We start from the raw sequence: 19085 nt of genomic DNA, 5'->3' as shown, positions 1-19085 counted from the left end.
ATAAAACGCCAACAGATGAAAAGAAAACGTACATCTTCATTTCACATAAGGACACAACAGAAGCAAATTGGGAACGAAAACACGCCTTAGGTAACAAGCGGGTAGCACCCTGATGAATCAAAAAGATGTTTCTACATGATGACAGGTGGTGGAAGCATATGCTTCGGATACTTTATAAAACTATCATTATCTTAATTCTGCAGCTCTCGGCCACATGGAGAATCATAAAACAAAAAGATCATTGATCACATAATAAAGATAAAATAATTGATAAGAAACTAAAACTTTTCCAAATTGTTTAGGAAAACTTGATAGAGGGTTGACAAATCCATATTGAACACAAACATAATTCTGTTCCTACAGTAATTTTCCCCCTTCGAATCAGGAACATTCTGGATCACCAAACCATTTGAACCATTTGGAACACCAAAACTAAATCATAGGTTAATAATTTGTTTTTAAAATGACTGAAAAACAGAATTTCAATTTGAGGAATCACAAAAACAGAATTGTTTCCTGAAATACAATCACCATAAATTTTTCTAAGCAGAAAAATCTGAGTTTTCAAGGAACTCAAGCTATATTGCCAGTGCAGTTCATTAAACAATTAAAACAGTATCCTGCAGGATGAATACAATACACAAAATCAAAGGTACCTGGGACAAAATTTACAGTAAGACAGCAAAAGTAAGTATGAACCCATGCTACTTTTGTGTCATCACTAGCACTAGCATAATTGATAAGTCTTAGACAACTCTCTTCCTTCCATTCCCCTGCCGCGCTGTGCTTTTCAGCATTAAGGCAACGGACACTCTGTTGCTAGACTGGGGACAATGTGAAATTGTATGAGCGAAGTCTCCTGTGGCTCCACAAATAGGGCATCTAAAAATGAGAGTTGGAGAATGAGAACTGAATACATAACAAGCACATCAGGATCGTAAAAAGAAACTGACTTACTTCACACTTCTAAGAATTGGGCAGCTAACCCTCTTCCCTTCATCCGTCACTTCATGCAGTTTGTGGTCCATGTAGACTTCCGGCCTCTCGCCGTTTTTCTTACAAAAACTGCAGCAGGGTTTGACAGCTGATAAAAGAAGGTAAAAAATTAACAAGAAGCCTTTTCAAAACTGTCACATTAACCAAATCAATTTGAATCTAGACAAAATGTGAGTAATTAAAACTTAGTGTTTACTTGCCTGAAGTGCCTGGCCATAAAGGTCTAAGAAACCCATCTGGTTTAGAGGATTTCAGTTGAACTCTGTCGAAGAGAAACATATGTTTAGAAACTCAAATGCGTAGCATATGGTAAAATTCTTTTAAGTGAAGCATACTAACAGTGTTGTGATGAGATGAACATCAGGACTCAAACATTGTGCCCTGAAACAAAATTAGTAAGTGTTGACAAGCTGCTAAAGCTGAAGAATGAACAAAAAGCGAAGTAAAAAGGCACCCACGTGGTTCTGATCGTGTGATTTGCTGCAGAACTCTCAACTTCCCTCATATCTCCTGGTTTCTCAGGAAGCACCAGTGGGACAGACAATGTTCGTCCATAGCATGAACCATTTGAAACAGGCAATTTCATGGTGAGTTGCATTTCACTCCGACATAGACTCCGAGTGCCCACAGGCACAGGTCCTTCATTCGAGTCTACCAAAACAGATAATTCAACAATATCCATGAAAGAAAGACAAAATCAATAATCAAATCATTTCGTTATCGGTCATTTACACCCAAAATATCTGGACTTCGTCGCGAAAGTTTCACGAATGGAGGAAAGCAGGGGGTGGGGAGGGGGGAGGGGGAGGCGCCCCTGAGAACGTAAACAAACCAACTTTCCCACGGTCATTCCATGGGCTCGGAAGCCCCCAAAAGGGCCGAATGCTTGAGGGCAAGCTATTTCAATCATGCAAGTTGACATAATCACCAAAAAACTGATAAAAGTTTAACATTTACTAGGGAAAGGAAAAGGAAAGACGCAGTAAACGCACAGAAATATTGGGTGGCGAACACACACACACACGTACACATACACCCACGATACAAACATAACACACAACGCGATAAAATGGGTATGCAAAGTAAATACAACTTACCATGGTATCTGAATGGATCCATGATGGAACGGAAAAGTAAAATTGTGGTTGCGCAACCAAAGTCAGGAGGCAAGGAATTCGTCCAAGCCGGAGCGTGGGAACGACGATAGGAGAAGACGCAAACTGACTGACGGGTTCGGTCCGGTGGGTCGAGTCAGCTGCGCCGCTGCACCCCGGTGGTGGGGTGCGGAACTGCCGGCGCGTCGTCTGCTCTTCAAAGACTTAGCCGCTCCGCCCCTATCAGTATGGTAAGACCTTATACTTAGAAAAAAATAAAAAGGAATAATGAGATATGAGGAAAAGATTCGATGTTTATTTATCACATGTCAAAGTACATGGCCAAAAATGATTTTAAAATAAAAACAAGAAGAGGAGCCAAAGCAAAAGCTACCTAGGCAAATATTTTCCCCTCATTTTTCTTCTTTGAACTTTAGCCTTGGCAAACATAACTATCAAACTTTAGTAGTGTAAAAATCCAGACATTTAATCACAAACCAATTTTTCTGAAACTACTTTGAAGTGATTCAAGGTATGACGAGGTTTTTTAAACACTCAGCTATTGTATCTAATTTGTGTCCACAAAATCTTGATTTACATTTTGTCAACAGTGCAATTCATTTCAGTGTTTGAAACCATTTGGTTGGACTGAGATAAGAAGTGCAACCAACAATAGATAAAAAATTCATAACATGTGCTCTGTACAGTTTTGCTTTTACAGTATCGAGAAAAATATGTTCAAACAAATATTCTTAAAAACAACATAGGCTATTTAACTGAAACGTGGCAAGATCTTGACATAAAAAGATTCCGTAAGCCATTGACTGCAATCTAACCACTTGCATTTTCAGTACAGCCCTACTACTGTAAACCAATTTCCACAGGTGTTCAAATCAACTTGCAGTCATCTTATTTCATTAACATGATAAGAAGCAAAACAATCTCACTTTCATTCAAAGATGAAGAGATCCTTACGACATCTGTCTAATTCCACTAACAGTTAGTAAAACTGCTATCTTTCAATCAGTCATGCAGTGTATAATTGGGAGCAACGTAAAAAAATCTTACTCAAAATGAGATGCCACATAAAAGATTGGGATCAAGACATTAATCTGTGGTAAAACAATCATAAAAAACAAACAAGAAGCCAGTCAATTTCTCTGGAATGGAAAATAAAACAACAGTAAAACAATAAGTACAACTAAAAAACTTACAAGAAAACAAAACAAAAAAATGCAAATTCAAGGAATGTACATTTAAATAAATAATGACAGGCGGCCTAAACTAGCAATACAGTTTGGGGAAACTGCTGTTTAATTGGCAATAACAGAAGTCCATCCGATATGGGCTCACCAGATTGGTTGGTTTGTTTAGACAATTAGTTTTAAAAATATCCGAAATTAAAGAAATTTGTGAGGAGATTACAGGTACAAAATAAATTAATTCAATTTCAAGATGATACTTCCTAACACACAAAATATTGGTAATCTGTAATTCCATTTAAATACAATGAGGTAGATATTACCACTATTCACACAGGGACTGTTGATTGAAACTTTGTCAATCTAGGAAAACTTTAATCATGAGCCTGCAACAGTGCAGATAAAATAAACATTCAACTCGACTTCAGGTCAGGAAACATACAATAAAATCTGCACCCAAAAAGGGATACAGCTTCAAATATTCGAATGTTTTGTGCTACTGCTGAAGCCCACAAGCAACTTTAAAACAAAATATAAATAAATTTGAAAATTTAACAGATCACCATGATATAAATTTGCTTAGACTAAGCTAATAAGACACCAGCTGAGATGAAGCTCACAAAATTTCATGTTGGAACGTTTTAAAGCTTTAAACTAAGATCATCATACATAATTGGCATAAGGTTGACAAAAGATGTGAAACTCTCACTACTCGTGTTGAACGTGCTGAACTTCGAAGAGCTTCACACCAGTGTCGTACCAGATAGGTGGATCAACATTCCTAGAATTATGAAAGAGTATTTCATCACACATTTCAAAAACAGAGATTTAAAAAATTCATGAAACAACTTATGAAAAGAGAAATTTAATTACCTGAGGTAAATAATACCCCACATATATGTTCGCAACCATGTACTGGTTCCAGAATTCGTTTGATATTTGCGAATAAGAATTGGATGGGGAACAGGAAGCAAACCAACAAGAGTTCCATGCTGAAGAAATTTCAATATTTCGCTTTCATCTGTTAGGTCTCTGTAATGGACGAACAATTATTTGATGTAAAATACTAACAAACCACTCTTCTAAGGTACTTGAAAAAAAAAAAAAAAGGCATACTTGTCAATGCAAATTTTCTCTACTTGGGGCACCAGAATCTGTAGCAATCTCATGATATTCTGAAGAGGAAGTTTGGTCTTCCAAGAGCGAACCCACTCAGCTGTTGGTACCCAAGTATAAGAACCATCTTCAGCTCCTGCTGCTCCAGTTGCATCAGTAAGACGAATACTCTGGCGCTGAAAATAATTTAGATGATTGAGAAACTTTCTTAAAAGTTTGATCACAGGTAAAAACGGGAAGTAAGCGAAATATACAGAAAGAGAGAAAAAAGAGATATACCTGGTGAACTGATCTTTGCAAGGGACTTCTTGCGCTAGTTTCGATCGTAGAGCTTGATGAGACTGGAGTAGATTTCTATAAAATTAAATTGGGAAAAAAAATTTGTATAAATACCACTTATAAATTTCAATTGTTTGACATTGTGTCTAGATCACAAACTAACAAGGTCTTCGCTAGGCCCTTCCATGCCATCTCCTTGACGAGTTGGAGCATTTTGATCCAGCAAGGGACTTTCATTAGCAGGAGTGGGTTCAGGTGCAGCATCCCCACTTTGACTTGCAGCTGGATGAGCTGACTCTCTCTCAGTCATATTTTCAATGCCTGTAGTAAATAGATAAAAGAGGAGGTTAAAAACATTAATTGCACACTAATAGTAATATTTGGTCAGTGAGCCATGATAACAACATACCAGGAGTGTCCGGTAAAGAAACTTTCAGAGTTCCAGGTTCAGCTGGCTGTGCGGGGCGTGAACCCTCCATACTTGGAGCTTCAGGATCAGACTGGCCAGCTGAGTCAGGATTGGCGGAAACAGTAGGAATGTGGCGGCGAGGCTTTTTGGAAATTGTTTTGTTAATAGTCAAATGATCAGTGGGCAAACTTGCCAGGGAATGGAATACTTGACGTTTCCTAATTATGGTGTACACCAGGTTGGAATTTCCTATGAGACAAGAGGTATATCATTTAATTAAATTGATCAGAATAATAATCATTTCACATGAAGCATGTCTTACCATCAAACTGGTATTGAATGATGTTGTTGAAAATTTCCAAGAGGAAGAAAACCAGTTGGTGCTTTGTAGGTGATGAAAATAAAAACCATGGAGTACTGAAAGCCTCAAGAAGATGTAGAAGCTTTGTACTGGCTACCATTGAGAGAGTTTTGAGGTATGGAGACACTGAAAACAAAAACATAAACTAACTACAGTCCAGTAAATGAATTTTGTTGTTTTTGCTTTTTTAAGTGTTGTATGTTTAAAATACCATTCACAAGAATAGTTAAAAGGCAGTCAAATAGTGGCTGCAGTCTTTGATGTCCAGTTGAAATAATTTTGTGAAATACAGTGATCACTAGATCACCATGAGTTCCTGGATGGATAAAATTGCATCAAGTTAGAAATTAGGTTTTTCATTTACTATTCTATTTTTATTCTATTTGTTTTGTTGTCTCACCTGTAAAGACTGGTATATCCATTGGGATGGTTGCTGTATAAGGTTTATTGAGACGAACACCGAAGTTTCGGTAACCACTCAACAAGAGCAAGATGAAAACTCCAATGTGCATCAAACCAACACGTGCTGGGGGGGAAAAAAAGATGTCAGTTAAGGCCAAAAAGTTCTAAGATTTTAAGTGAACAGTGGGACAAATCCTACTTACACTGATCAGCACGAGAATCATTCAAGTGGAACAATATGGGCACTAGGATGTGTAAAACGTCATCACCTTTCAAGACATAGTACAGGAATTTCTGGGGAGAATGAAATACACATTATACAAAGAAATAAAATAAAAATTATCTGAATCACAAAAATGTAATTTTTTTACCTTGTTGTAATCACACATTTTCCAGAAAAATACGAGCAGCTCTTGGTGAAATTGGACCTTTTTTGTGGAGTTAGGTAAATATGTCTGCATTAAGGGATTGTTAAGGAGGCGAGCAAAGCCTTTTAAAACAAACTGGAAATCTTCATCACGGTGAATACGGCTCAAATAGTTAATAAAAAGGTTGTCCGGGACAGTGGTTTGCTGATTGATACAAACATTATTTTTTAAAAGTTTTCTGAACAAACTGTAAACTGTAGCATTTTTTTAACACAAGCAGCTTTCTTACCTCATCCTGTACAACAGTGTTACTCAGGTCATGATCAAGAGTAACAAGGAGTAGCTGAAGTGCTACATCCACAAGAGGCTCCATGGAGTCACTAAATATTAAATGATTGTAAGGAACACCCAAACCAACAGGATCATAAGCGCAAACAGTATTCAAAAGAGAGGTAAATAATGGAAGAGCATGGCGATTTTCTGCAGAGGTGAGGTGTTGGATCCAGCGGTTTGGTGCTGGTGAGGCTTCTGAAAAAATTATTATTTCTGTCAAAACCAAACTTATGTTATTTGAAAAATAGAATATGCAAGCAAACCTGACCTTCCGGCTGATGATATATAGTTTCGCTGAAGCAGGTCAACAGCAATTTGAGAAGTTCTGTGCGGTTTGAATCATACTGAGGATGATGAGGGGGGGTTGTAGCACAGCCCACACCTGACTCCCATATATATTCGCAGCTGTCAATGGCTTGAAGATCCTCTGCTTTATCCTGAAACAACCATTGAAAAAAATCAACAACAAGGCGATTAAAGTACCTGAAAACATTAACATGAAATCAAAATTTAGGAAAGACATAATAATAATAATTGTCTTACAGGGCCAGCCTTTTTGTTGGCAGCAACAGTGAAATCTGGGCAGAATAGAAGATCCTGAAATTGGGAGCGGTAAAATTACAAGACTTGTTGGGGGTGATGTGTACTAGTTAAAATTCTGAACAAGTACTCACACAAATTGCATTGATCAAAGATACTGCTAATGGAGAGGACTCGGTTTCTTCTCCTTCCTGAGCCTGGCCAGCTGGGAGGCTTGACCAGAAGAATCCTCTCCAGTCTAAATCCTCAAACATGCAGGGCAGGACACGGGTAAGCAGGCGACAGCAGTTAAGAACTGCAGATGAGGTGGAGGACAAAAATCAATCATGGAACATAAATGAAAGTAATATGGAAACTATGCACTTCTCCAAAGAATGAAGTGTTTGAGAAATTTACCTGTCTGCTGATCATGTTGGGTTCGACAGCTGTTGTCCACTGCCCTCACAAGTTTTTCTACTGCTTTATAGCACAAAGTGGCCAGGTTTTGAGGAGATTCCTCTCTAACCATTCTTATCTCAGCTGCTGGTAGTAAGGTGAAGACATCTTGCACTGAAGCTGTGTGCTCAGACCATAGTTGATCCCAAAAAGTATCATCAGAAGAGTCAATGGGCTGAAATATGAAATAAAATCAGTTTGATTTAAAAAAATTGATTAGAGTTAATGAATGTTGAGGCAAGAGAGATTTTTGCATGAGGTTTTTATGAAACTGATTTCCTTCACTAGACTGTTTTTGGCTGTTTGTGTTAGCTTGGAGCACATTGAGTTGTTGAGGCAGTTGAGTTCGTAGTGATGGTGGACAACAATGGAGTAGGGTCGTAATAATAAACAAACAAAATAAACTGAGTTCTCAGATTTACATCACTTTATTTTTTTGCCAGTTTTAAAAACACTCTTTGATTGTAACCAGTATCTGTGAGCAATCAGGCCAATGACAACAATGTCAAAAACTAATATACATTCCCAAAAAGGAGGGGTGGGGACAAATGTACATTGGAAGTCAATACAGATGATTCTCTGCTAATAACAAGCAGGCAAATTGGTAGAATGTAAAGCGTTTCTCAAAGCATTGATACTTAGAGACAAATTGAACCAAATTTACCTCCATTCTAATGTATGAGTTTTCAAACTACTACGGATATACACAATGAAAGCCGTTTTTCTTTTATTCTGTACTACACCATCCAGGAGGTGAGTATAAATTAAACATAGGGAACAATCATTTCTCACTCAGTCAATCAATAATATTCCCCAAGCTCTATACAATGCATGTCACCAGAAATGCGCACTGGGAGTTGTAGCAAAACACTTTGGAGTTCTAGCTTCCTCCAGGTAAAAAGACTTACAACACTGTACTAGTCAGTTAACACCCACCTACTAGTAGTTGATGACACATTGAGTTGGAGATCACTACCACACATATCAAGAAGTGCCAGAGAATATCATTATTACTATTATTATAAACCCTGTAAAGTGACTAGTAGGAAGAAATAAAAAGAAATGCACCAGCACACCAAAGCTACATCTGACAGCATGAATAACCAACAAAAAAATAAAATTAAATCTCCCAGAATTTGTGAAAATCTCTCTCCTAACCACAAAAGAAAATGTCAGAGGCCAAATAAAAACCAGCAGAAATGATATCATTCGATTATATATAGAACAATTACCTTGAAACAGTAAAGTCTTTGGTAAGGATAGAAGCATTACATGGCAGGCAGCTTCCAAGATCAGACAAATATCACACTTTAAACAAAATGCTAAAATGCCACAATATGCACACACACCAAATACCTCAAATATGTAGGAATGAAAGATGAAGAAAACATTAAGGAAGAAGAGAAAGGGGGAAATCAAAGTCCAGTCGGAAAAGTACTCACTCCCAGTGCACATTTTATGAGTAAAATTGACATGCATGGATTAAGCCTATCACATTTTCACTCATTATCAGACATGCTATGCTCCTAACAGACTACAAGCGCTTAAGGGGACAAAGGGCTTACAACAAGTAGAACCCCACACTGGATCAAACCTAAAATTCAAATAAACTGAACAAGACAAATGGATCAATACCAGGACTACCAGAATCATGGATTTGAATAATCAAAAATATTTTTTGTATCAAAACGTCTTGTTCTGGTGTTATTTGCAGTTAGCACAAATTTGAATATTGATAAATATAATGAGCACTAAGAAATTTTAACAAAACAGTTTGTCCTATACTGTTTTTATCACAATGCAATACAAAACTGACTTAATACACAGAATATTTTACAGCTCAGCTGTTTCTCCTCCCAATTATTATGGAAACACAATTATTACTGATCAGTACAAAAAAGACTTCAATATGTCCAGACTCCAGGGCTAAAGGTAAGCCTAATCAATGAACATTTTACTGCCATCACCATACACACAAACGCTAACAAGCAAAACTGAACAGAACACAGTAACAACAACAAAAGAAGCTTGCTACAAACTATGCTGAAATCCTCTATAAGAAGAGGCATTTTAATGTTCAGTAATAATAATAGGACGAGTATTCTTTAGTTAAAACACGGTGAGGCACAAAATAATCACATAAAATATTTAAGGCAATACAGACTGACATCATTCACTCATAAATAAACACAAAAACAATTATTCCCACCCTCTAGTTGATTAAAAAAAGGTGTGATTTAACAACCCAAGACAAGTTCCGCAACCAAAGACAAAGGAACATTAATAATAATAAACGGAGTAAATTTCATGTTAACTTTGATAACTATAATTAACTTTGTGGTACAATGGCACACACAGCCACATAATATAAGAGAATAAGAAAACTGCAGCTTTGTTTCAGAGTTAAAATATTGATTGTCCTCAGAGCGCCACATTATACCAGTCAAAACTCAACAATAATTGACAGCGATTGACACTCATCATATTTGGTTTCAAAGAAGGAACAAGTAAGTAAATAAGAAATTGTGCCTCTTTGTATGCTATTACATTTTTTCATTTGTAGACAGCAAACACTGCATCAAATACAGCGAATTGAATAGATAGCTGTGGCCTTAAGTAACCAATACCCCTCACCTTGGTATAGTCAGTAAACAACAACCAAAAACTTGATACTTGATTGTCAAGAGGAGCTGGCACTAAACATATTAATTAACATTAATCTATGGCAAGTGCACCTCATAGGAAAACGTTTAAACAAACAAGAAAAAACAAACAAACGAAAACTCTGTTTCTAAAACTGAGCAAAGGGAACATATGCTAGGATGTATTAATTAGAGTTTTAAACCAGAAGACTGCCAATGCACACATTAATTTACATGTTCAGAGAAAGTAACACATTGTAGGTCCTTGGCAGTAATAATGTACGGATAACACACCATTGTTCTAGCAGTGATGGTTAGAGAAAGAGCCCCATGCCCAATTTACTCATTGAAAAATATATTGTATTAAAGAATAAGTAAATAAACTAAATTTATAACACTCATAACATACGTCCTATCGCAGGGTACAAATTCTTCTCAGTACAGACCCCATGACCTTTAACTACAGCATAAGAAAGTAAAGTATTTACATGCTAATGGTTCCTGGAATAAGCAAAAATAATTTCACTCACTTCTCAACATTGTCGAGTAAGAAGCCCATATACACAGCTACAAAGAATAAGTAGGACCAATCACTATGCATCTTCCATTGCCAGAGAAAAACTGTTTTTGAACTAGATTGTACAGTATGGAGATAAGGATACAAGGTTGGGAGAGAGTACATACCCTCAACTAAGGGTCCAGATGTGGTCTGAAAATTGGTCATAATGTATTGGTCATGCATTGTTATGATTGGCATTTTCAAGTTTCAAAAGAAAAAAAAACAACACAAACAAACCTGTGCAATATTTTTTCTTTTTTAGGAAACCCTTAAAACACCTAGATATGTTGGAAGATAAGAGAAATAATTTGGCGGGCTCTTTGCCAAGGCTTGCACAGAAACAACAATGATCCCACTATTTAACGCAGTAAAACCAATGCCCATGTACTTTCCCTGGATATGAAGATAGCATAAGTATCTGTCTCTCTAGCACACCAAAAAAATAGGGGGCGGGGGATTACTTGACACAAATTAATCACACGGGTTAGATCACACACTTGTATACAAGCTCACACTCAATCATTTGCTCAGCTCTCACTCTTTACAGTTTCGTTTCCGAAATAAAAACCAACAATGGATGATCAAAAGCAACAAGACAAAATTGAGATCAAAGCATACCAGTCAAGCTACTTTAAATTTAGGACAGCCAAAAAACTTTGACAAAGAGTTTGATATAAGAGTACATAACTTACACTAATGCATCTTGCACATGTGCACACTGTGGTTTGAAGCCACATTCATCACACCTGTACACAATATGGCATAAACTTTTGTACTAAAGAATAGGCATTTTCAAATTCTTGTGCAAGAATATGACTCAAAGGACATGAAAACTAATGTTTGATTTTATAGTAATACCTCTATACATAAAGCTTTGAGTTCCCAGTACTAAATTCTTAATACTGCTCAGGTAGATTAGTAGAAATCAACAAGTAGGAATAACAATATAACACTCTCTAATCCCTAGCCCAAACATTTTTATTTCATTCTGCATGGGTTTAGGTATTGAGACCACAACACATGCCTCCCAGCCAATGTTAAAAGAAGTTGCAGTAATGACATAAGAACACTAAGGTACAAACACGGAGGTACATTGCAAGAGGGAGACTTCAATACTGAATAAATACTGAGCAAATACAGTTAACTTCTAGTAGAGAACATTCCAGATCTCAAAATTTCGCTCAAGACTAAAGAGAGAACGGAACATAAATTAAAGCTCAATTGACGATCACAGTGATCCATCCTTACAATTTGAACGTCTCATTCACTTCCGTAAGTACATGAGAGAAGTAGCACACTGTGGACAGAGGGAGAGGAGCGGCTAAAATACATAGAAGTAAACAGTTCAGAATGGTTCCACAAAGGCAGCAAATTTGTCAACTTCTTCTTTTGAAAGAAAAGCATAGGAAATATGAATGCTGAACAATAACGTCTCACATTTCATTTTAAAAATGACATACAAAATTGAGTTTTGTCAAACAAGTGTATTGTCAGCACATTATTCGATCAAACAAACTTGACAACTGTTTTTTCCCTTTTTATACAAGTAGAAAAGTATTGCAAGTCCATCAACATGTCCAGTAATTGACTACAAAAATCTTACTATGCTCAAGAGTAAACTGATGTGTGTTTTTCTTAACTAGTGGTCACTACCATTAGTCAGGAATTTCATCCATAAAAAATCAGTAAATTATAAATGTTTTGGGGGATAGGATGGAAACAGGTACTCACATTTCTACCCAAATGCTGGAATGACAAACCACAGCCCTCCAGTATTGGTAAACTGGACGGTTCTCTATCTTTAAAACATGCCAGGTTTGCTTAAGTTTTGTTTTTAATTACGATGTGTAAATTTATCAAATTTGAACTACACTCTTGCTGCATAAGTGACATTTAGCAAGAGAAGTTGACAATATGGATGAATTAAACAATGCACTAACAATAATAAATTACAGTACACAATAAACACATTTTATTATTATGTACATTAAAATCACTGATTTACATCATTATTTAAAAAAATGTCTTGTGACACCCGGTTGGGATACTTAAACAATGCACATTACTTGACACAGGCTTTCTTAGCCAAATGTTCTAGAAAGGCAGCAGGCACCCAGCCTTCTCTTTGCGAGCTTTGCACTTTTACAAACCACCAGCCAGCACATCCAATCTTGAGCAGTTCAACAACATCTCCCTCAGACATAGAAACTTCACTACGGCCAACAGCGCTGTAGTCTGCTAATGACACATAACGGCCACCTTCACATGTGTGTTCTGAAAAGGCATCTTCATCCTCACTGACAGAGTACTCAGAAGACTGATCTTCTTCTTCTGAAACACATGCTGACGTTGAGCGAGACCCATTTGACTCTGTGCAGCTCATGGATCTCTTAGCAGATGAGGGATCTAGAAGTGGTTTGGCAACAGAGTTTTGCTGGACAAGAGAGTACTGGCGTATCTTCTCACCTTTAAGTTCTCTCAACTGCTCGAGCAGTACTCGTTTAATCTCATTCACCCATTGTTGTGTCTGCTCTGCGGTGGCTGCTTGAATTGTATGCACTTCCTGCCTACCCTGCAGCCAAACTTCAAACTTCCTTGTGTCACCTTTCACCGACTCCGTGAGGCCCACCTGTGACATTTTTAGGTAGCGCTTAAAGTGATACGTTGCCTTGTTGTTGACTATCTTCTTGCAAAACAGGAGCGCCTTCTGATAGAAGAATATATGCCTCTGCATGGGCTTGAGCCGTAGCTCCCGCAGCCTGTCCTTCTTGCTCTCGGACCAGACGGAGAAGGAGCCCTGGAGCAGCAGCGGGCCCAGCTCGGTCAGGTCGCCCCAGAAGCCCGTGATGGCCACCTGGTGCATGCTGTCGTTGACGCACTTGAGCACCACGAGCATGCAGTCCAGGGCGGCCTGCAGCGCGGCGCTCGCCTCGCCCTCGGGGGCCGTGCCCGCCAGGTCCTTGAGGAGCAGCTGGTACTTGGTGATGCGCTGCACGGGCTTGAGCAGGTACGCGGCGAGGGGCAGCTTGTGGCCCAGCTTCATCTGGCACGCCTGGAAGAAGAGGGCGGCCTCGGGCACCGCGTCGCGAAGCGCCTCGGACCGGGGGATGTTCTGGCAGTACGCGCTGTACAGCTGGAACAGCTGCTCGCGGCACTGCGTGAAGCACAGCGCCACCAGCTCGGCCGCCGAGCCCACCTGCATCACGCAGTTCTGCAGGTCTGGCAGGAACACGTCGGCGTGGAAGGCGTGAATCTCCTCCAGGTTGCCGAACAGGATGTTGGACTTGCCCTGCAGCTGCGCAGGGATCATCGTCTGGTACTTGTCGTTCTCCAGCTCGTGCTTGTAGCCGCGTATGATGGCGCCCAGCTCCGACACGTAGGCCTGCTCCGTCGTCACCAGCTCGGTCAGTACGTGACCCTGCTTCGAGTCGCCCTCACACATTGAGCGCGGCCGCACAGAGGTGGCCGACGTGCCGCGGATGATGAGGTCGGGGGAGGGCGACGGCGAGGGCGCGGGCGACGGCGCGGCGGACAGCGGCGCGGGCTTGGGGTGCAGCCGGTGCAGGAACAACAACTGCTTCTCGACGAGGGCGCGCACGTCGGCGAGGCGCTGCACGGCCTGTGCCACGGCGGCCCGGGTCTCCACCGTCGTCACCTTGGCGTCCTGCAGCAGGGGGTGGAAGTCGCGGGGCGAGGCGGCCTGCAAGTCGCGCCCGTTGGCCAGGAAGGCCTCCAGCTGCTGCACCAGCTGGTCCACGCGCTCGGGCGGGCAGGACGCGCGGTCCAGCGAGGCGGCGGGGTGCAGCGCCAGCAGCTCCAGGCCGCCGGTGCACCAGTCGGCGGCGTGCTTGAGCCGCTCCTGCACGGCGCGGTACTGCTGCACGAGGGCCTCCTTGTCCTCGATCTGACGCGCCAGCTCCAGGCAGCGCTCCTGCAGGTCCTCGCAGGAGGGCCGCACCTGGTCCAGGCCCTCGTTCTGGTTCACGTAGTGGCGCGCGGCCGCCAGCTGCTGCCCGGTGCGGATCAGGTCCTCGGCGCGCTCCACGTCCGCCGTGCAGCGCTCTCGCAGCGCGGCCAGGCGCGCCGCCACGGCGTCCACGCCCTCCACGGACTCGGCCGCGTGCGGGTGGTCCGCCACGGCGTCCACGTGCTGCGCCAGGCGCCCCGACAGCTCCACCAGCCCGCGCTCGAACGTGTACAGCTCCATGAGCTGCTTGAGGCGGGCCGAGTGCTGCTGCCAGAAGTCGTCGAACGTGCGCTCCGTCTCTTCGAGCTGCACCAGCAGCCGCTCCACGCTGGTCACGCTGTCCAGGCTGGCGCGCTCCTTGGGCGAGGCGCCGGGCCGGCGGATGTCCCGCAGCAGCAGCTCTCCGCAGCGCGCCGCGTCCAGGATGCCCTCCTTGAGCTCCAGGTACTGCTGGCCCTGCGCGTGCAGCTGTTCGCTCAGCCCCTCCACCGTGTCCGGCTCGGCCAGGTCGCTGACGCGGCGCGTGAAGCCGTCCAGGGCGGCGGACACGTCGCGGGTAGTGCGCGAGAACTGGTCCAGCGCCACGCGCTGCGCGATCCACTCCTCGTGGTTGTAGGCGATGTCGCCGCCCAGGTCGACGCTCAGCTCGCGGCGGTCCAGCACGGCGTGCAGCTCCTCCAGCGACCCGCACACCACGACGGGGAACTTGAACTCTTCGCGCGGCAGCAGCTGCCTGCTCACCTCGCTGATGGCCTTCTGGAGCAGGCCAGACGGCCGCAGGACGTACACGACGTGCACCAGGCCTGGGAACGCGGCCGACACCTGCAGCAGCACGCCCTTGACCGAGCTCCAGCGGTCACGCCGCCTGTCCACCACCAGCACGAAGCCGGCGTCCACCTCCTGCATGGAGGGCACCGACGTCAAGTACAGCGCCAGCCGCTGGAAGTCTTCGTCCGAGAGCACGGCCTGGGCGCCGGACCCTGGGAACGTCACGATGGGCTTGCCGTCGCGCGTGCGGCCGCCGGTCATCACGGCGAACTGGGTCCGCAGGAGGCCGAGCAGGCCCGCCACCTCCAGGCGCCCCGCGTCCTGAGCCGCCAGCCCCGCGCACACGCTGCCTCCGCCAGGAACAGGGCCCGGAGGGAGTCCCGCGACGGGGGCGGCGTGGGCGGCGGCCAAGGCCCCCACCTCCTGGTCCGCATCGCCGCTGGGGGTAGGGCTGGGACTCCGAGGAAGGGGTGGCTCAGACATACTGGCCCTGCGAGCCCTGCGGAGATAGACACAGCGTCAGGACATGGTGGACTGTGGACCCTCAATCGTGCACCCAAATCAGTCAACTTCCTGAACTGCCTGCAATGTCCCAAGAGGCGGCTTTGCAATGCGACGCACTTTCGTCAAAAGTGATTTTATCGCGACACGACTAAACCCTTTGGAACCCTTTGGGTCCAGCGGGCGCTCTGAGACTGGTGGCTGTCCCAACCTTCCCAACCCAGCTGGTCACGGCAGTCGTGGCGCGCCAGAGGTGCAAATTGCCCTTCACGTCAGCCGCCCTTCCGAAGGCTCGTTTCGTCGCCCTGTACGTCCCGCAGGCACCGCAGGCGTGCGAGAGAGAAAGAGCGACGAAAGGACCCTTCGGAATCAGGCGGAATCAGCTGAAAGGGACATAAGGCCTCCCTCCCTTTACCGTTGAGAGCAAAGCAGCTGGACCCATGGCGGTCTTTGTCTTCCCCTAGATTTTACGAGTTACGCTAAAATCAAGGCTACTCCGAGCTCACATTTACAAGCCACCGTTTCGGAATGCAGGCAGAAGATATTTGAACTGACCACCTTGATACAAATAAAACATGTCCAGATGAAAGAAAAAGAAAATCATAGCCAAAAGATTAACTAACACAAGCAACATTTGACATGTATTATGTTGCTTCATGTAAGAGAAACAATTTTTCATTCCAAAATCCCTTTCACCTGGGCATCTCATTTGTTGTTAGTAGATATGTTAATGGTAAAACATTAGAACAAGAAAATATAAGTACCACCAAAAGATTCAACTTAAGATAGTATAAATTTTAAAAAATGTATATTCATGTTGGGGAAACACTTACACTTTAAAAGGTGCCCTCTTCTTCCTGTCAATATTTCTCTTTGTCGACGCGTGTTCAGTTTTCATTCAATTCATTATTTGTTTCTTCCAATAACTCCCCACGGCGACGGGATAGTCATAAACTTACAATAGTGCCAAACTGAGAAAAATATTTGGCTTTCAACGGCAGGATTCAAATCAATATTATTGCTTTCACTAACACATATGAGAAAACACGAAACTTTGCTACAGATGCATTTCAAACAGCAAATAACCAAAGAAACTTTGCCCAAGGCATGTCTATCCTCTGTTTTGCTTGAAAAATGTATGGGCACAGCAACAGAGCTTGATGGTTTTCACACATATGTACAAAAAAAAAGCACTCGTAGTGAACCGGTCGACAAAGAGAAAACATGACCATCTGAAGAGTCCACTACAGCACTACATGCACACTGTCTCAAATACAAGAGAACCCAAACATCAGGTTCCAAGCACACACGCACAATCACTCTCTTTCTTTTTCTCTCTGACACAGCAGTACTGTGCGTATCAAGCAATTTCAATATCTTTTAAGATTTAAAAAAAAAAATGGATCTGTTTTGTAAGGTATAGTCTACTATATTGACAGCTATGAACAACCTCAATTTTAAAAAGGAACAAAAAAACAAACCATAAACCTGTAAAATTACTACTGAATATTTTTTTTTTAGCATGCTAGGAGGAACAAAAAACAAAAATTACAGAAACAATGCTTGCTAGATCTACACACAAAACTGCCATGAAAACCAACAATAGCCCTTTGCCATACCCAAATCTTTCATAACTACTGGTAAATTTGGCAATATGCAATTTTGAACATAATATAAGTAGCTGTTGGATAAGGTCGAATGTAAATGAATAATATCCGGCGAAAGACTTAACTGCTCGATCAGTGAAAAGGGAAAACATGTCTGTTTTTCAAATGATGTGTGATAAAGTGAATAGACAGTGACATTAGCTCACAAAAGAGAAAGAGGCAAAGAGAAAATTGAAAATTCGTCACAAAATGGGTCGGTTGACATGCACAATTGTCCATTTCACTACATGAAATCAGCGTATTAGAGAGAAAACAGATGTTAAAACAAAGAAACATGATACAGTGAAATCTGGGAACAGTAATTTAAAGGGTTTTCAAAAAATTTAACTATGGATTAAGACAAAATGGAGACTGTCAGCCAACACCGAAGGTGATGTCATCTTGCGAACAAATCTTTGATAGGTGTAAAAGTCATGCAACTGAAAAACAAACAAACAAAAAAAAAAAAGAAAAAACAGCCCAGACGATAATTTCAGAGTGAGTCAGATGTAGAGACCACACCACTGTTAGTCCAAACTTGAAAGTTACTTCAAAGACACATGCGTGAGCTTATTCAGAGAACGAAACTCAAATATCAGGACAATACTGGGCTGTGAGATCACTAACAATGGAACTGACATGTGCCTCGAATCTTTGACAATTAGCCACAAAATTTGCAAAGTTTAAAAATTTAACCTACTTTCAAAAATACCAAAAACTTAGACAAACACCAATGTTAAGAAATATTGGCATAGTGGATATGAAGGGGATGTCCGATTGAATGGGTTGTCCACCAGACCTGTCCACCAGAACCTCTAAAAACAGTCACTCTGACACAAGTATGAAAGAAAGGGGAAGTGGGTGTAAGACGTATGACGAAGGAAATGCCACAACAGTACGATGGAAACCAGTTTCATTCAACACAACCCATCGCCAAGGTGATTTTGCGATGAAAGGCGGTGGTTCCGCACTTCTCTAAACGAATGCAGGGGCCATAGGCCAATGGCCCAATGGCTGTGGCTGTGGGCTGTATCGTACGCCCCGTGCCTAGCAGCCTAGCGTACGTCGCAAAGCAGACCTACCTGCGTTTTAGATGTAAGCTGTATTACAGCTTTGCGGAAGCTCAGCTTTGAGTCCTGATTTCCCATGGTTGATGTGTAACTATCCTGCAGCACTACTGATCAACACAAAGACAACATTTCTTTTAAAAGGATCAACAAAAATAACTTCTTTTTCTCTGGATATCGACTTCCAACAAAATTCGCCTGCTGTCTTGTCTGCTGACACTAGAAAAGATGCCTTCTAGAAATCTCCGATTGACAGATCAGTCTACCAACGCTACAACTCAAACAATGACGAAATTTTGAAAACCATTTGTAAAACCTCATGAAATTTCGGAGTAAGATGGTTATTCAGGGTGTAAAGAACTCAAATGCAGAAGTTTTATACGAACGAACCGTTAAAGCG

At 42.1% G+C, this 19085-nt stretch overlaps 2 protein-coding genes across 2 annotated transcripts; both read right to left on the bottom strand.

The window, feature by feature from the left end:
* Positions 1-16: 16 nt before the first annotated feature.
* Positions 17-2264, bottom strand: LOC117639659 (nanos homolog 1-like). Its single transcript, XM_034375532.1, has 6 exons — positions 2094-2264; positions 1455-1647; positions 1336-1377; positions 1197-1258; positions 958-1084; positions 17-882 (listed from the first exon to the last, which is right to left on the bottom strand). The coding sequence occupies exons 1-6, from the start codon at positions 2113-2115 to the stop codon at positions 747-749; spliced, it is 582 nt and encodes a 193-aa protein (XP_034231423.1). The 5' UTR covers positions 2116-2264; the 3' UTR covers positions 17-746.
* A 120-nt stretch (positions 2265-2384) lies between these two features.
* Positions 2385-18918, bottom strand: LOC117639656 (protein HID1). The gene is made up of 17 exons (XM_034375525.1): positions 18701-18918; positions 7497-7710; positions 7235-7395; positions 7104-7157; positions 6829-6997; positions 6517-6755; positions 6231-6431; positions 6063-6153; positions 5858-5983; positions 5669-5773; positions 5419-5583; positions 5097-5345; positions 4851-5008; positions 4688-4762; positions 4409-4584; positions 4166-4324; positions 2385-4073 (listed from the first exon to the last, which is right to left on the bottom strand). The coding sequence occupies exons 1-17, from the start codon at positions 18764-18766 to the stop codon at positions 4001-4003; spliced, it is 2481 nt and encodes an 826-aa protein (XP_034231416.1). The 5' UTR covers positions 18767-18918; the 3' UTR covers positions 2385-4000.
* Positions 18919-19085: the final 167 nt, after the last annotated feature.

This window comes from Thrips palmi, unplaced genomic scaffold (genome assembly GCF_012932325.1).
Source record: "Thrips palmi isolate BJ-2018 unplaced genomic scaffold, TpBJ-2018v1 HiC_scaffold_11, whole genome shotgun sequence".
Lineage (NCBI taxonomy): Eukaryota > Metazoa > Arthropoda > Insecta > Thysanoptera > Thripidae > Thrips > Thrips palmi.
This window is presented reverse-complemented; position numbering and strand designations above follow the sequence as displayed.

Bases quoted from the DNA above. Each gene is read 5' to 3' on its own strand.
- LOC117639659 (XM_034375532.1), bottom strand. From the start codon at position 2,115: ATGGATCCATTCAGATACCATG. The intron at 1,648-2,093 runs GTAAGTTGTATT...CTGTTTTGGTAG, and splicing joins GGATCCATTCAGATACCATG to ACTCGAATGAAGGACCTGTG. The intron at 1,378-1,454 runs GTGGGTGCCTTT...ATTTTGTTTCAG, and splicing joins AATCACACGATCAGAACCAC to GGCACAATGTTTGAGTCCTG.
- LOC117639656 (XM_034375525.1), bottom strand. From the start codon at position 18,766: ATGGGAAATCAGGACTCAAAGCTGAGCTTCCGCAAAGCTGTAATACAG. The intron at 7,711-18,700 runs GTAGGTCTGCTT...TTCATATTTCAG, and splicing joins AGCTTACATCTAAAACGCAG to CCCATTGACTCTTCTGATGA. The intron at 5,009-5,096 runs GTATGTTGTTAT...TATTTACTACAG, and splicing joins TTCTTTACCGGACACTCCTG to GCATTGAAAATATGACTGAG.